General features: G+C 32.1%; 1 protein-coding gene across 2 annotated transcripts in view; it reads left to right on the top strand.

Annotated features, from left to right (window-relative positions):
• Window positions 1-18,108, top strand: part of LOC140058564 (uncharacterized) — a 42,852-nt gene that overhangs the window by 16,807 nt on the left and 7,937 nt on the right. Inside the window, exons 6-23 of one of the 2 annotated variants that reach the window (XM_072104233.1) lie at window positions 1,354-1,521; window positions 2,008-2,148; window positions 2,990-3,296; window positions 3,811-3,942; window positions 5,251-5,391; window positions 8,610-8,702; window positions 8,907-8,966; window positions 9,959-10,084; window positions 10,478-10,516; window positions 11,271-11,360; window positions 11,847-11,903; window positions 12,363-12,425; window positions 12,894-13,016; window positions 13,432-13,557; window positions 14,087-14,149; window positions 14,654-14,716; window positions 15,674-15,829; window positions 17,782-17,823. In XM_072104233.1, coding sequence (XP_071960334.1) covers window positions 1,354-1,521; window positions 2,008-2,148; window positions 2,990-3,296; window positions 3,811-3,942; window positions 5,251-5,391; window positions 8,610-8,702; window positions 8,907-8,966; window positions 9,959-10,084; window positions 10,478-10,516; window positions 11,271-11,360; window positions 11,847-11,903; window positions 12,363-12,425; window positions 12,894-13,016; window positions 13,432-13,557; window positions 14,087-14,149; window positions 14,654-14,716; window positions 15,674-15,829; window positions 17,782-17,823 — 1,990 coding nt within the window. The remainder of the gene's footprint in view (window positions 1-1,353; window positions 1,522-2,007; window positions 2,149-2,989; window positions 3,297-3,810; window positions 3,943-5,250; window positions 5,392-8,609; window positions 8,703-8,906; window positions 8,967-9,958; window positions 10,085-10,477; window positions 10,517-11,270; window positions 11,361-11,846; window positions 11,904-12,362; window positions 12,426-12,893; window positions 13,017-13,431; window positions 13,558-14,086; window positions 14,150-14,653; window positions 14,717-15,673; window positions 15,830-17,781; window positions 17,824-18,108) is intronic. The other variant, XM_072104234.1, reaches the window with a different exon arrangement.

The raw sequence follows: 18,108 nt of genomic DNA on the forward strand, positions 1-18,108 counted from the left end.
ATTTGGGAGTTCTACTGTAAAGTTGTCCAGAAAATGTGATTTTCAAAATAGAATAGAGTATGGCTTCTTAACTGGATATTAATATTAATATCTCCTTAATTTCAAAAGTATATAATTGGTGTGCTACATTAAATATTATGTATTACGGGAAAACTGAAGTGAAAGTAAATTTAAAATAGCAATTAAACACTCTTGTTTATTATTAAGTATTAGTATGAATTATTGTTATTTTGAACTAATACATTTTCTTAATTACTTTCACAATTACTCATTTCTGTAGAAAGCTACCATATGTTAATCTTTATTTTCATGTTCAGAAAAAAAAATTGTGATTTGGAAAAACTTTTGGGCACAAATTTCTTTGAGAAATGCACAATATAGTATGAACAATTGTTTTATTTTTTGAAAATCAACCTGCAGTTGTTGTAGTAAATTGTTCTACCTTGCGTCCAAGTTTTGAGAGCTTCTTTCTAGAATATTCTAGGCCTTGGCCTAGCCTAGTAGGAGTGTTGTAAAACAAATAATAAATGTATTATATTTGTTCAATGGTAAAAATAATTTCATTCGGTGAAGGATGAAATGTTCTATTTTGTCACCTCATGAATGTATTTGTTTCATTGCACCCATAAATGTTCAAATTCTAGTTTATTGTCCCCTGTCCCCCTATCCTACATAAAAAATTTAGGCCTTGGTCTAGCCTAGTAGGTGGCCTCTAAAATAAATAATGGATCGATCCCAAATAATAAATGTATTATATTTGTGCAATGGTACAAATAATTTCATTCGTTGAAAGATGAAACGTTCTATTTTATCACCTCATGAATATATTTGTTTCATTGCACTCATAAATTTTCAAATTCTAGTTTTTTATAATTGTCCCTGTCCCCCTACCCTACATAAAAAATGTAGGCCTTGGTCTAGCCTAGTAGGTGGGCTCTAAAACAAATAATGGATCGATCCCAAATAATAAATGTATTATATTTGTGCAATTGTACAAATAATTTCATTCGTTGAAAGATGAAACGTTATATTTTTTCACATCATGAGTATATTTGTTTCATTGCACCAAAATTGGAGAGCTGCCTTGTAGAATATTTTAGGCCTTGGCCTAGCCTAGTAGGTGTATTATAAAACAAATAGTAAATGTATTATATTTGTGCAATGGTACAAATAATTTCATTCGTTAAAAGATAAAACGTTCTATTTTTTCACATTATGAATATATTTGTTTCATTGCACTCATAAATATTCATTGTTTGTAATATACAATTTCCTATTTTGAACATGGAATATGATAAAGATTATATATTTTAATTATCCTAATGGAATATTGATAATTGCGTCTATTTGTAGGAAGCCTTGCACCGGGAACAGATGCTGGAGCAGAAGTTAGCGATGCTACAGAGAGTTGTACGAAACACTCAAGATTCATCAGAAACTAGTTGGCAAGCTCTTATCGATGAAGAACGATTATTATCACGATTAGAGTTACTTGAAAATCAGCTGTTTGCCTACTCTAAGGTATTAAGGATTTAAGTTAAACCCTCATTTGAAAAATGCAATCAATTTTGATGGTATTAGTCAGTTTTCAACTGAACTTCAGAAATATTTAGCAAATTATTGGCAATAAGTTATTTGAATTCTTGCAGGTAACAGAATTCTTTAAAAAAAAAATTGTTAATCTTTAAAAAAAAAATTGAATTGGCTAGGAAGGTTTTTATCTGTCATGAAATAATCATTTGCTAGTTTAGAAAGGTTGTAATTGTGTTCGGCGCGACTAAGGTGGGCCGTGAACACTTTAAAGTTTTCCTCCCAGCCTAAAGCTCTGTCTATACTATCAACCTAATATGGTAGTGATATGCTCAAATATGGTAGTGATATGACATCATTATGTCCATTTTTTTTGTCACATAAAGTTTGATAGTGTAGAGAGAGCTTGACACATATGTTCAACAATCCATAACATTGTTGTTATTCTGTTGTTATTTCTTTTGACAATTGTTGTAGGCGAATACTGAGGATAAGTTGAGGAAGGAAGTCGTCGCACTACAGCAGGATAAATTTAATTATGAAAGCACGGCCAAGGATACCCTCAAGAGGGCGCTAGAAGAAAAACTTGAGGCTGTACAGAAACTAGCTAATGCAGATGTATGTATTTGATTGATTTTGGGTTATTTCAGTTTGATTGATTAATTGATTTATTGATCTGTAAAAAATCAATCACGGTTGATTGATTTTGGGTTATTTCCCTTACTGATTGATTAATTGATTCATTTATCTATTTGTAAAAATCAATCATGCGATTTATTGATCTGTTTTAAAAAATCAATCATGGTTGAGTGAGTAGTTGATTGATTTTGGGTTATTTCCTTATTGATTGATTAATTGATTTATTGATCTGCGTGTAAAAATAAATCATGCGATTTATTGATCGGTAAAAATCAATCACGGTTGAGTGAGTAGTTGATTGATTGGTTTGTCTGCATTAAATCTGGGAATTGATTTTGGTTTATTTTGTGAATCACTTTGACTGAAAGATCGATTTGTTGACGATTGATTGATTGAGTTTAAATGATTGATTATAATTCGTTACTTGACAAATCAATCAATTGATGGGTTGAATCTTTTTTATATACTGTACTGTCTGTATTTACATGATATAGTATTTGCATACAACAGGAAGTTGTAGCAAATAACTTGATTTCATTCTTTCTACTTGACATCACAAAACAAGCAAATGAGTCTGCCCAACAGTAACCAACCAAAATAATACAGATTGGTTTTATATTAGAACCCCTTTGTTTGGGACACTTCTATTCCCGGGACACCTCTATTAAACACACGTCTATCAATATTTAAAGATTTATTAAGAAAATATATGTATTTGTTTTTTGAAAAGCAAATCTATATACCGTAGTATAGTATATTATTTGTTGAAAACTAATAAACAACAAACAAACATATCATCTCTTTCTTTTGGATTCAACAGAAATTCTTAAGTAATTCTGAAGATGAATTATCAAATGCGAAGGAGAATTATGAAAAGTTGAAAGAGGAATTAGATGGCGTGTACGACAAACATGCAAACGTGCTGAAAACATTGCAAGAACTTAATGAAAAGAATCAGGAAACGGATAACCTACATAAAGAGGATTTACAAAAAGTGAACAGCGAAAAAATTGAACTAGAGAAAAGGATAAGAGAACTTATAAAGGAAGGAAACATGTTAGAGGTTAAGATTGAGGAGTTAGAGGCAGAGAATGACTTCACTCGTGAACAACTTGCCGCCTTACAGTGTAAGTTTAAATACCAATACCCCTTTTTCTAAGAAAAAAACGGAATTATCTGGAAAAAGCGGAAAGGTCCAAAGTTCCCTGAATTTTGTGGGATTTTAGTGCAGATCACCGCCTCCCCAAAAATTTATTATTTCCCTGCGAAAATCTTGACAATTTAGGCCTAGGCTAGGATAAGGTAATTTTCTTCGTGAGACCTACAATCAGTTACAGTATGCCTCGTAGCCCAGAATGTCATAAAAGTCGCTTTTTTACCAATACTTGTCCAATCCTGTAAATTGAAACCGTCAAGAAAAGAAGGTATTTGCCATCTAATCTTTTAATTTGTACCATTGGTTTTTTACATATTGTCCAATCTTGCTTCAAACACTTGCACAGATAAGTGAAGAGAAATATATCCTCCTCAATATTTCATTTACATATATTATATGAACCGCCATACTAATTTTTTTGCATCAGGTCTAGAATTTATAAGAACATTTTATCTCTTATGGATATTTTAATTCTATTTTTGTAGTGCGAGCAGTTGAAACATCAACGGTTGACAACAAATCTGAAATGACAGATGTAGCTGAAATGAAAACAAATGGTAACACAATGGTTATAGCAACAGTTAATGGCAACCCAGAGATTGTCAACGATACGACAGGTACATTGTAATTGATTTTATAAAATATATAATTTATTCAATTTTGTTGGGACATCTGCATTATAATTCTTGTTTACGGATATGAATATTGTCATTCACTCAGGTAGTATTAATTCATTCTTTTTAAAAATGCAGCGCCTTCTATGTTTTGCCCATACTTTTATAAAATCGCCGGATAATTAAGTTATTATGTTATGACCTCTGCATAAGCTTTATTCCCACTAAGTTGAGCACGTAAGCGCAATGCAAGCAATCAAGCAACAGTTCGCGTAATCCATCGCTAACAGTTCGCGTAATTTATCGCTAACAGTTCGCGTAATCCATCGCTAACAGTTCGCGTAATCCATCGCTAACAGTTCGCGTAATCCATCTCTAACAGTTCGCGTAATCCATCGCTAACAGTTCGCGTAATCCATCGCTAACAGTTCGCGTAATCCATCGCTAACAGTTCGCGTAATCCATCGCTAACAGTTCGCGTAATCCATCGCTAACAGTTCGCGTAATCCATCGCTAACAGTTCGCGTAATCCATCGCTAACAGTTCGCGTAATCTATCGCTAACAGTTCGCGTAATCCATCGCTAACAGTTCGCGTAATCCATCGCTAACAGTTTGCGTAATCCATCGCTAACAGTTCGCGTAATCTATCGCTAACAGTTCGCGTAATCCATCGCTAACAGTTCGCGTAATCCATCGCTAACAGTTCGCGTAATCCATCGCTAACAGTTCGCGTAATCCATCGCTAACAGTTCGCGTAATCCATCGCTAACAGTTCGCGTAATCCATCGCTAACAGTTCGCGTAATCCATCGCTAACAGTTCGCGTAATCCATCGCTAACAGTTCGCGTAATCCATCGCTAACAGTTCGCGTAATCCATCGCTAACAGTTCGCGTAATCCATCTCTAACAGTTCGCGTAATCCATCGCTAACAGTTCGCGTAATCCATCGCTTGTGAATGGTCAACTCACTTGCTTTGTGTCTACATTCTTACATCCTTGTAAGCTTTTCAATATATTTATCATTTATTCATTAAAAAACAATACATAGATAAGATAACAGATAAATAGTAGTTTTTATATACTGGCATCTTTCAATTCACAGTATCTGATTGGTTAATTGCCGGTCTATAGTTATGCCATGCCCTCAACTAGACCAGCTAAACTAAGCATGTCATCCAATCTGATCCACACAAGTGACGCAACGATTGCGTTGCTAGCCCTACCTTAGCCTACTAATTTATAACTCTAGGGTGATTTAAGATCAGCATAAAGCCATTCATTAATTAAAATACTTTTGTCTTGTCAAACAGAAATAGATCAGATCTTAGATGACTTTGACCTTCATTTAGACAACGAGGAGAAGAGGATGAACGATGACGATACAGAGACACCTAAAGATTCACCAGAGGACATGGAGGATGAAGATCTCATCACCATTGTTGACGACAGATGTAAGTAATGATACAATAACATCATCCCATCCTATGTGACATTTTATCAATAGAAATTGTTGTAGGGTTGGGCATTATAAATGTTGTATACTAATCGTTATATGCTTTCATATTGAACTTGAGGGCAGTGTTGTAGCAGATAGATTCCAATCATCTTTTCCTAGTTTATAGGTGTCGCCATATAAACATTTAAAAGCATAACTCTAAATAGGCCCACGGTATTTGTTATCTATTTTTGTGGTTTAATAATTTGTAGCATTTCACGCCTTGCTTACCTGAATAAACTTACACATGCCCCCCTGTGCCTTTTACCCCCACTCTAAAAGTAGTACCCTTCCATAACAGTGGTATCTTCCAAAAGATTTTTGAATGCTGTTCGAGACCGCTCCATTGAGGGGATTGCTCGCAAACACTTTGCGAGTTCTCGTGTCAAAGGAAAGGCCTAAATTGAAATTGTTTATTCAAGTAGTGGCAGTCATAAATCAACCACCTCTTCTAGTTTTTGTAACTTTTTAATTAGTACTTTAGTTATTCTTGAAATTAACTTTAATATGGGTTTTGGCTAATTTTTTCAAGTTGTAATATATAAAGCAAAGAAAGTAAGGTTAAAAGGTAAGCAATCGAACCACCAAGTTGGCTTTGATAAAGCATGAGAGTTGGTTCATCCTTGTAGGCGAGGCTCACTGATCAAATTCACAGCAGACAATGCAATACTTTTGGATATTTCAAATAATTCTAAAGCTCTGTCTACACTATCAAACTCGTTTGACAAGAAAAGTGTTATATGCCCAAATATGGTAGATATGACATCATGTCCATGGGCACATTACATTTTTTTTTGTCACATTAAGTTTGATAGTTTAGACAGAGCTTAAGTTCTGACACCAAAGCTTAAGCTATCAAATGCATAATAGACTAGTCTATCTGGCATGTGTAATGCTGTTCTTATGTTTGGTTCTGCCACACATGGAACTTCTAAATTGGTCCTTTTCGAACAACTTCTGATACCTATTCGCAGCTAAACATTGGCATGGCTGACTATTCCTGTATGTGTAATGCTGAACTCTTGTTTGGAATCCCTCTATTGGTCCTCCCTCCCACACATAGAACTTCTAAATTAGTCCTTTGGTCCAATGCCTATTCACAGCCAAACAATATAGCATGGCTTACTATTGACTGTATGTGCAATAGAACCGCTTTATATTGGATCCTCCACGCATTGGTTCTTTTAACGACGTTCCTTCCTAAACAAAGACACTATTTTTGCATGTGGGAAAAAAGTTGTGCAAAGCCAGTCACAATTTCTTTACTGGATATTCAGCCATTGCTGATCTTTAGTAATGTTTGCTATTTACTGATAAACCTTTAAAAGAAATGCATGAGGGTGTCCTATATTCTGTTTTCTTGGAGAGGTGGAGATTCAATTGTTATGGAAAGGGCAAACATATCTATGTTTCTCTGTTGTGTTTTATCTGGAAAACCATTGCATGGCCAATAAATATATGCATTCAACCAATGGTCTTGCACTCAGCCGCAGTATCTTCTGGAAATTAAAATAGGTTACATTACGTTATATGTTGTTGCTTTACAGTAGCTTGGTGGTGAGGGTGCTTGCTTGTTATATTAATTAAGAATTTCCACAGAGGTCCTCCATTTGTGGTTAGATTTCATGCTAGCGATATTGAGTTGTCTGAATTGGAGACTTTTAGATCCATTCACATGTTACATATTATTTTCATGTGTATTAAATGTAAATCGAGGAATAACCTGTGACTTGCAGCTTACTGAGCTGAATTTCGCACAGGTGTGGACGACACATAGCAAAACTTTTTACTCCCCTAAGGGTCCCTTCGTGTCGAACGCTGCCACCAAACGTCGCTCGTTCGTCTGTCCACAATGACAGTCTATGGATAGAATATAAATTATTTACTTGCAACTGCTGTATGAAAATATAAAAAAATTGAGATTCGAGAACTAGTTAACTGTGTAAAATAATGGCATTCATTTTTGTGCTTTTCTGTAAAATGCCACTTAAATTATCTAGAACTGTTAATTCAGAAAATCTTTAAATAAACATAGAACTTCAATGGTAAATCAATGAATTGAATAATTAAGAGCTAACAGAAGTCTGTAATTCTTTCACAGCGATTATCATGTATTAAGGGAATTTGTATATTGATAATAGTCTTTTTGGTTGAGCTAGAAAAGAGCAGAAAGTCTGTCATGGGATTTGATTGTAAATGTCAATTTCTTGAATATTCAAAAATGTCTTTAATTGGTTTATTTATTGAAATAATTAATCTGATGGGATTAGTAATGTTGTTTTTGCTCAATGGTTTAGTTTTACACGTGTCCCCTTGATAAGAGGATATCTTTGAAAGTGTCCCCTTAATAGAGGTTTTCCCTGAACAGAGGTGTTCCTAGGGATATCCCAAGAGTTCTATGATAGTTACATTACTGACAGATAGTGACCACTAAACTTTACCAAACTTCTGGACGCCTTGGTTTTTTAAGCTCTATCTAGACTAGCAAAATAGTTAAACAAAAAAAGTGTGATGTGCTTAATATGGTAGTAATATGATATCATCAACGGCTTTACCACGTTGAAACACCGGTTCTTGTCAGATCACCGAAGTTAAGCAACGTTGGGCCTGGTAAGAGCTATCAGGTGCTGTATATGGAGCTGGGGTCCCGTTAGGCATTTGAAATCAGCACCGCTGACTCTCCTCCATGCTCTATGGCAGCCCCTGCATCTAGTATCTGCCTAAGACGTATTGGCTTATCTAATGTTAGGACCGATCAAGGTGCTTTTAACAGTCCTGGCTTTATTAGTATCAAACCTGTTAGTGGCGGTAATTATCGCTGTTGGTTTCGATTGAATAAAATATTAAAAAAATAACATAAAAATCATGTCCATTTCTGGCACATTACATTTTTTTGTCACATAAAGTTTGATAGTGTAGACAGAGCTTTACACGATTGAAAAGCGTACGTTTGTTGTTTAGCATACAGCTCTTGCTTATTGAACCATGACAAACCGTACTACTCAGATGTTGTTCGCCATGACAACGTTTATTTGAAGGTTTTTTTTGTGGAAGATATTATTGTTAATTTCCTGGTTGAAATTTTGTTCTCTTTGTTTCTTATGTTTTGGGATGTTTACTATTCGAAATAAAAAAATAAATACTAATAATTATTGCTTTATTGTTTATTTGTAGATCGACAAGAATTTTTAGCAAATCAAAAGAACACAACACTAAGATCTGTGGACCAATCATCATCACCGCATCAGAACTCATATAGAGACCAAAGTAAGGGACCATCTCAAAAGATGTTATTGATTTACTATAATAATGTATTATTTAATTTTGTTTCAATGGAAAAGTTTTTGAGGCCATCACTGCAATAAATATGTATGATTACATAGCAAAAGCTTTCTAAATTATTGTAAAAATAAAAAAAATAAAATAAAAAAAATAAATTATTGTATTTTTTTGTGTATTTATTAATTTTAGATAATGAAGATATGAATCACATATCAGACACATCGCAACAGGAGATTGCCAAATACAAAGGTAAGAATCACAAATTACAATTATCTCTCCGAATACCAAACCCTCTGAAATCGTGAACTCTCCCAAAACCAGACTTTTCTTGAGGTCCAAAAAGGTTCTTTTTACCAATATATTAAAAACAAAAATGAAATGGGAGAAATATTTTTAAAAACAGGGTTGCCAGGATTAAGAAGGATAACGAATGAATGGCTATCCTCAACAATCTACCTACAATGAAGCTCTATCTACACTATCAGTATCAAAGTTTATGTGACAAAAAAGAGATATGACCATATATGGACATGATGATGTCATATCACTACCATATTTGGGCATATCACTGCCATATTTGGGCACATGCACTTTTTTGTCAAACTAGTTCGATAGAGTAGACAGAGCTTTAATAGAAAATAATAAAACAAAAATGTGTATTTTAATGGATTAATTGTATTGTCAATAAAAGTAAATAAAAATGTAACAGACAGTATTTATTTCCTGTCTGAATGAACAAGAAAATAAAAAGTTATTATTTGGACATCGCAAGATTTTAATGATTTGAGTGGACAAATAATTAAGTTGATTTTTAGGAGATTGGAAATCATTTTTGTTAGTTTGATAACAAAGGGATTAAAAGGAACAATATTTATTTGAGTTGAAATACATCTGATAAACCGAAGTGGACATGTTCTTAATTGTTTAAACTGAAAATTTGTAGACAAATAGTTAAATTATAAAAGAATTAAGCTAGACAACAACTATTAATAGCTAGACAGTCGGAAACTGAAATAAAATTTATTAAAATGTTATCGGACATAAAACAGTTTCCTGTTTGTAGGTAAACGAGGCAGAATTTTGTATAATCAAATTAAATATAATACAAAATTAAAAATACTTTTTTATTGATTTTTATATTTCATTTCAGTATTTTGATTAAAAGCGAATAAAATTTAGTAAAGGTATGTCAAAAAATAAATTAACATTGTCGTTGATTGATCCTAAATTTCTTTTTGTAGCTGAAATATTAGCCTCTGAGTCCAGACTGAATGAGAAGCAAAATAAAATAGATGAACTAACTGCAGCGCTACAGAAAGTTAAGGTGGAGTCTATTCAAAGTATAACAGAATGTAATGTATTGAAAGGTATGATATGACGTGGTGCTTTATATTGATATTAGTAAACTTTTTTAAACAAAGCAGATATAGAGAGGGGATAGAGAGGTAGCTTCTTTCAAAATGTTTTATAAGAACGCAATACGCCCTCCCTTGTTCAACATCCTCAGTCCGCCCCCGATTAGTATCCAGATATCGGTGTTTATTTTTGTAATGTTAAAGGGCCAACTGAGACAAGTTAACTTCTAGGTTTTTCCTCATTTTGATGCTGTGTATTATTTGTATGGCATTTAATGAAATAAATGATTGTTAAATTTCAATTTAATTTAATCAACATTTTCTCCGGTTTATATGTAAGCACTATATCCTAACTATTGTACTTTTACATACATTTTTCTATCATTATTTTGTTGTTATCTACAGAAAATGTCAAAGTATTAGAGAAGAGACTAAGTCTAGAAGGTAAGACATTTGATTTCTAAATTTATAACATAATTTAAATTAATTTCAAACATTATTTCAGCTGTATTGATAAAAAAAAAATAGCCACCTCAGCAGAAAATTCTCAGAAATTTAAAAAAAAATTGTTATAACGGGTAATTCATAACGAGATCATGTGGCACAGTGTGTTGGACTTTGGACTACTGATCATGAGTTCAAATCCAACGCTCATCAAATAGCTTATTCCTTAGGCAAGATACTTGCGTTTGCCTCTCTCCGCCCAGGTGTGCAAATGGGTACCTGGTAAGGCCAAAAAAACAATTTGCGCTGATTACTATCTTCATTAATGGGAGTATGTTTCCATACGTGTTTGATCCAAAAAATGACCATGGTAATAATGCTTGTAAAGCGCCTTTGAGCACGATTACTCAAGAAAAAGGACGCTATATAAATGTGGTATTTAGTATTATTACAAATGGGCCAAAAAACAATTTGCGCTCATTACTAGCTGAATTTATGGATGTATGTTTCCATACGTGTTTGTTCGAAAAATTACCTGGGTAATTATATATAAACATTGCTTAGTTTCAAAACATTATAAATCTATAAAAAAATCTATATAAAAATATATTAATTTTGTATCATGTATGTGTTGAAATGAAATTTAAAAAAAAAAAAAAACATTATAAATCCAAGATATTTTTATTAGTGCGAGTGGTGAAGAACAAATTATTTTATGATATATTGTTGATCAATTTATTTCATGTTAATGTAGACGATTCGCCTGATCAACCGCCGGCGGTAGACGTAGTAGAAGATAATCTATTAATGGCTTTACAGAATCACCTTGGAGAGAGCCCAGACGGTAATCATTTACATTACATTTACAGGAATGAAATCATAATAATATAATCAAACTTTATATATTTTTATTTATTTATTTGTTGACCATGCACCTTTGAATCGGTGACACTCAAAATACTGTATGTCGTGCATATTGAGAAAAACGACATGAATAACTAAATTATTAGTTTTATAATAATAATAATAATTCCGGTATATTTATTGTCCAAAAGCAGATGACCAATTATACAAATAGCCAGAGGGCTGAAACCATAAAATTTAACATTAAAAAGGTCAAAATCCATAGGAAAATATATGCAAATATGAAAAAATGTATCAAATGTAAGACAATTAAATATAAAAACCGTAAAATATATTAAAGCTAAAACTATTTTTAAGCAACAATTATACTAAATCAATTTATTTATTTATTCAATTATTGACAATGTATGTTAATTTGATTAAATGATAATAATGATTGTAAATAAATATTTTTTTTTACTTTTAGCCAAAAATACAAGGAAACAATTGGAAATCAGCAATAACGAAGTGAAAATCTTAAAAGGTATTCAGACATTTTTCCACTATTAAAAATATCACACAAAACAAGCAAATAATAGTAATAATAAAAGCATAAGCAATTATTTTGTGAATTTTTAAATGCGTCCGTCATCTCCTATTGCTCATATTATTTGTTTGAAGAAGCCGTGTTGTCTGCTATTTTATTTAATGATTAAACTATGTCGTCTGCTATTCAATAATTAAATTGTTTTATAAAAGACGAAATAATGTCGTCTGAATATTTTACTATCAAATTTTGTCAAGTTTAAACAATGTCGTCTGCTTTTTATGTCTGTTTTATAAATATTTCTTCTTCTTTCAATATTGTCTTTTACAATTTATGCAGGCATCAAGTGTCCAATAATAAATGACAATAACACTTGTTTGTCCAGAATACAGACCAATATATGTTATATTATTTGTTATGTTTTATTGTATAATAAACAATTTGATTTATTTATAGACAAGTTAGAGACGGCCGAAACACAAGTTAAATGTCTTCATGAAGAAATATCAAAATTGAAAGGTTTATTGAATTTTTTTATTATTAATGATATTGTTATTCTATTTTTGACATATTGTCAAGAATTTTTAACCACTGTCCTAATACTACTATTAGTAATATGTAATAATCTATTCACATGACAAACACAGAAAAATTGTTTCATTTTGTTTATATATTTGACCAGCATAATATCTACACCATAACATACAGCATATAGCAACAGCAGCTTAAGCAAACTAAATTTCTATAAAGCTGTCTACACTATTCAATTTTATGTGACAAAAAATGTGATGTGCCCATATATGGACATGATGATGTCATATCACTACCATATTTTAGCATATCACTACCATATTTAGGCACATCACAATCTTTTTTGTCAAACTAGATAACATAATTCACTATTAAATCACAGGTAGTAAAAAATGATTAAGGTGTGAAAAAATTTATAAATATATAAAAATACTAATATCGTTTTCTCACTTTCAGATGAGTTACCAAAAGATTCAAGGGGAAAGACAGAAACGAGGGACGTACAGACACGCAGTAAACAGTTGACATCTGCCCAAAAGCAGATTCGAGAATCTGACCTATTAGTGTCCAAGTTGAAAGGTGATAATTTATTTACAACACTTACACACAAGATTTAAGAAGTGGTGTTGTTATTTTTGTGTTACACGCCAAGGCTAGCCCACCAAGTCTATAGACTTTTTTCTGGTGGGGTGGTGCTCCTCTACTCTTTTTCAAAGAGTGTACTGCGTTCTTTAACGTGCACATGAGCCATGTTACACACAGGACCAACGGCTTAATGTCTCATCCGAAAGACGATGCGCTATATCCATGTTTTCCAGTAAAATATTTTGTAATAGTCTGATCCAGAATTGTGTCACAACCTTGTGTGCACATTTGTATGTCACCTCACTCCCTCGTTTGTCTACAGTCAGATTTGGCCCCAACATAAATGTTTTACAACCTATTAATGACAACGCTAATTTTTGTACTTTATTTTTGATGATTTTGTTACTAGATCAAATAAGTAAGCTAGAGTCTGATAAGAAAATATCGAAAAACAGGATAAGTGAACTAACAGATCAGTTATCAAAGGAGCAGAAGGCATCCAAGACCCACCATGCCCAGGCTGGCCAAATGATTGGTTTGTACCATTCCATATTTAACTATGGTTTCCTTCTTTAACTAATTCTTTGTATGTATAGAATAAGGTAAAATGTACATCCGATTTACAGTGCTGTATCTCAACATACTATCTATTTCCGAGGTATTTGGTAATATTATTTATATCACATGTGGTGCCTGTATCATGTAAGGTTAGGTTAAGGGTTAGGTTACTCTAGATACATGTGAAACACATGTGATGTTGTATTACCAAATATTCCTATGATACTGGAGAAATAAATACAGTACCGAGAATCGGCTGAGAGCTTACGATGTGACTGTGAATAGAGAAGGTAAATAAATAAGTTACCTTCGACATTTTAAATATCAAATGTAATGCTGAACTTATTACTTATACATGCATACACTGCCGTACAGATCTAGATTTTATAGAAAAAAGGGCTGTGGTTTCCAGGGGTAAACAAAAAAGAAACGCATGAAAAAATTGTATTTTTGTATTAATAAATCTCTTTAAATTATAATATATTTCTCAAAATTAATTATTACAGATAACTTGAATTCGGAAGTACAGCTATCCAAGAAAAAGGATATGCAGTTGGAAGATCTTAAAAGTAAATATTTCTTATTCTGTAAACAAATTCTTTGTAGTGAACAATTTTACCTTTATTTTTGTTGGATACATAAGAAATACGTAAGAAATACTTCTTTGGCAGAACCTTTTAAGCTCTGTCTACAAAATCAAACTAGTTTAACAAAAAAAGTGTGATGTGCCCAAATATGGCAGTGATATGCTTAAATATGGTAATGATGTGACATCATCATGTCCATATATGGGCATATAAAATGTTTTTTCACATAAAGTTTGATAGTGTAGGCTATAGACCACAAAGCCCAAACAAAAAATGCTGAAACACTTCCAAAAGCAGAATTGTCCTAAGGTTCCAATATTTTTAAAAAGGCTATCTGAAAAGGCGTATTCGACTGGTCACTTCAATGATAGCACTGCTCATATAGAAATATGAGGATCGAGTTTGGGGACTAGGTCTGCAGATTATCAACTCATAACATCCTAATTGAACACGTCTAATAAATTGGTTTTCTTGTCTTCTATTTAGAACAACTGATTGAATCACAGCGATTATCAAAAAGCAGTGCAAATGAAGTTGAAGATTTAAAAAGTAAGAATTTAAACCATTTACTATTTTAAATTGTATGCAGTATTATAGCATATTTTTCCTTGATACTAGCTACTATAAGCCAATCAGCAGCTTGCTATTAAGTCCTATATTAGAAGCCAATCAACAGCTTAGTATTTAGTCCTAGATGCAGCCTGCTATTTGGTCCTAAATATTTTAAGCAAATCAACAGCTTGCTATTTGATCTTAGATATTGGAAGCCAATCAACAACTTCCTACTGGGTCTTAGCTACTATAAGCCAATCAGCTTTGGCTTGCTTTCTTTATGCAACAAGGTCAAGTTCAATATTGAATATCGAAACGTGGCAGGCTATAGGCGCTTGACCTTTGAGAATATCGCCTAAAATGTATAATTTAAAACTACGATACTTGGTATTGTATATTCAGGAATAGCCGTTCCATAGTCTCTTTGCTTTTCTTCCTTATATCTTATTAACTAAATTTTTAAATTTTTATACTTACAAACATTACTATTAATATGCCTGTTGACATAATTTCATTAAACTTCGACACAGTACAACTCTTAACAAAATGTTTTCAATCTTCTATCAACTAAAAGTCGTAGTTAGTCATGTCTCGGGTCACATTCTATGGTCACCGTACAGATAGGCTAATACATCAGTACTTCTATGAATGGATGACTAGTTGGTGACAAGAACGCTAGTTGGTCATACCCAGTACCGTTTTGATTTTACGATCATTTGGGAAACCACCTCACGAAGGAAAAAAATATATTATAATGTGAAGCTTTTAAATTGTAATTAGTAATAATGGTATAATTGACAATGAATGGTGTTGCTTTTTATGGCTACCAGAATCATGTGTTCAAATCATAGCCTTGTCTCAACAAATCAACAACAAAAGTATAAATCATTTACTACATTATATGTAAAAAAATAATATTTTTATTATTGATTTAATATAATTTTTTTTTTTCAGAGCAAATACGCAAATTGAGCAGTGAACTGGAAAAGACAAAGTTAGAAAATAATAAATCTTTCGCAGAATTATCTCCCACCGGACCTCTTAGTCCTACGCAGGACGACTTGATGAAACTTAAAAAGCCCGATAAGGAGAGAAGGAAAAGTGTTAAAGGTTTGTATATCTTAAAATCACTTCTTCCGAGACTATGCAATTAACTAATTATTAAATAATTCTAAATACACTGGGAACACTTTTATAAAATGGTATTATTATTATTATTATTATTATTATTATTATTATTTTTAGTTCTCTACAAATACAGTTATGTTCAGACTTAAAGCTGACTTAAAGCTCTGTCCACACTATCAAAGAGTTGTAAAAAAATTAGATTATTGACCTGTTACCTTTATTTCCTAAGCTCTGTCCACACTATCAAACTGTATGTGACAAAAAATGTGATGTGCCCATATATGGACATGAAGATGTCATACCACTAATACATTATATATATATCACTACCATATTTGGGCACATCACTAGTTTTATCAAACTAGTTTGATAGTGTAGACAGAGCTTTAGGAGAAAATCAAAATTATCTAAAAAACTATTCCATTGTAAAGTTGTTATAAAAAAGCTTTTGTAGGCCTAGGAACAAAAATCATGTGTTCTGGTCATGACAAAAGTGATTTATCAAGATTGTTATTGGCCAATGTAAGGCAACCAGAATGTGGCATGTTTTTTGTACCGTCTGAACACAGCCTTAGATAGCCAGGTGTTGTATGATTGACACATTCACAATATATAATTTACAGGAATTTTCTCTCTGGGTTTATTTTTTTTAAAGATCATTTCAAAATTAATCTACTGCAGTTACTGCAGTAACTAATTAATGCAATTACATGTGATTTTAATTTATTTAACTGTATGACGTTTATAATGCAGTCACTGCAATAAAGAGTAATTACTGCAGTAACTGCAGTGCAATAAGTTGTTGTGGTCCCTTATTTTTGCACCAAAATTGTGTACAAATCAGTCTCATCTTATTAAATTTATTTTTTACATTAATTTTTTTTTCTTTTTCAATTTCATGTTTATTTAACTACCCCCTGTAATATTCATATGAAATTATTGTGTAGGGAAAAGTACATAGTATTATATAAGCTGAATGTTGTTCGTGCCAATAACTTATATCAATATTGCATTATTAATTAATTTGACCAATCACAAGCGTTAGAGTATTCAAACTATTGCCTGTCATTGGTCAACATGTTTGAATTGTGTCCCTATTGGGAACCAAGCATTATTATTGACTTCTTTGTCAATATTATTTATTATTGGCCCTTACCATTTTTATATTCCATTTTTCAACACAGAATTAAAATTTGTCTAAACAAATTGTAAATACTTGATTTATATCATGTAACACCAGAAATAGAGAGAACTCCAAATAAAGAACTAATCTGTTGATTTTCTTTTTTATAAAATATTATCCACCCATTAGTCAATTTGAAAACATACCAGCCACCCATTGGTCAATTCAAAAACATATCAGCCTCCCATTGGTCAATTCAAAAACATATCAGCCACCCATTGGTCAATTCAAAAGCATCAGCCACCCATTGGGCAATTTAAACTTATATTATCTCTTTATTTGGAGTTAAAAAATTGTTTTATTTTAATTTATCTTGCAACAATTTTCTCATTTTACATTTACTTTTTTATATACATTTTTTTACTTTTGGTTCAACATTATTTCCAACACCTTGGCACTTCATTAATGCTAACATTAAAACATGAAATTAAATTGTCAATACATCTTTTGGAATTTGTTCTTTTTATGTTTTTCTTTTGTTAGTAAAATACTTGCAATTGAATGCTTAGATAAGTTTTCATGTTATAATACCAAATCATTTGCTTTTTTTAGTTTGCATGAATTTTATTTTTTTCTTCCTTCTTTATCTTTCTGGAATCTAAATTAAACAAAATAAAAACATTTAATTCCCCATTAAAATATAGAAAATAAATTTAAATTTAACTCATGAATATTAATGAGTTTGGCTGTTAATTACCATAAATTATGAATTTCTATTATATTTTTCTCAACCTAACCTCCTCGCTTACAGATGATGATGATACCTCGCAAGATGTTGACCCTCAGAATTCAGGTATTCTAAAAACCTTGACCCCTGACCTTTGTGTCAGGGTTGTCTCACCTTTGACATGACCTTTCATCTAGATATGTGTACAATCTTATACTAGTGACAATGTATTAATTCATTGGTTGGTTTTGTATCTAATGCGAGTTTGGCCGCTCTTTCTCTTTTATCACTTGCTTTCTTTTTCTGTTATCATTTGCTGGCCTCGTTTTTTTTTTTGCCTGCTAACTTTTTATTAAAGCATCTTTTCTTTTAAATCATTTTTAATGTTGTATATAAAGCATTTATATCACC

This window comes from Antedon mediterranea, chromosome 9, assembly GCF_964355755.1.
Source record: "Antedon mediterranea chromosome 9, ecAntMedi1.1, whole genome shotgun sequence".
In the NCBI taxonomy this organism is placed as follows: domain Eukaryota; kingdom Metazoa; phylum Echinodermata; class Crinoidea; order Comatulida; family Antedonidae; genus Antedon; species Antedon mediterranea.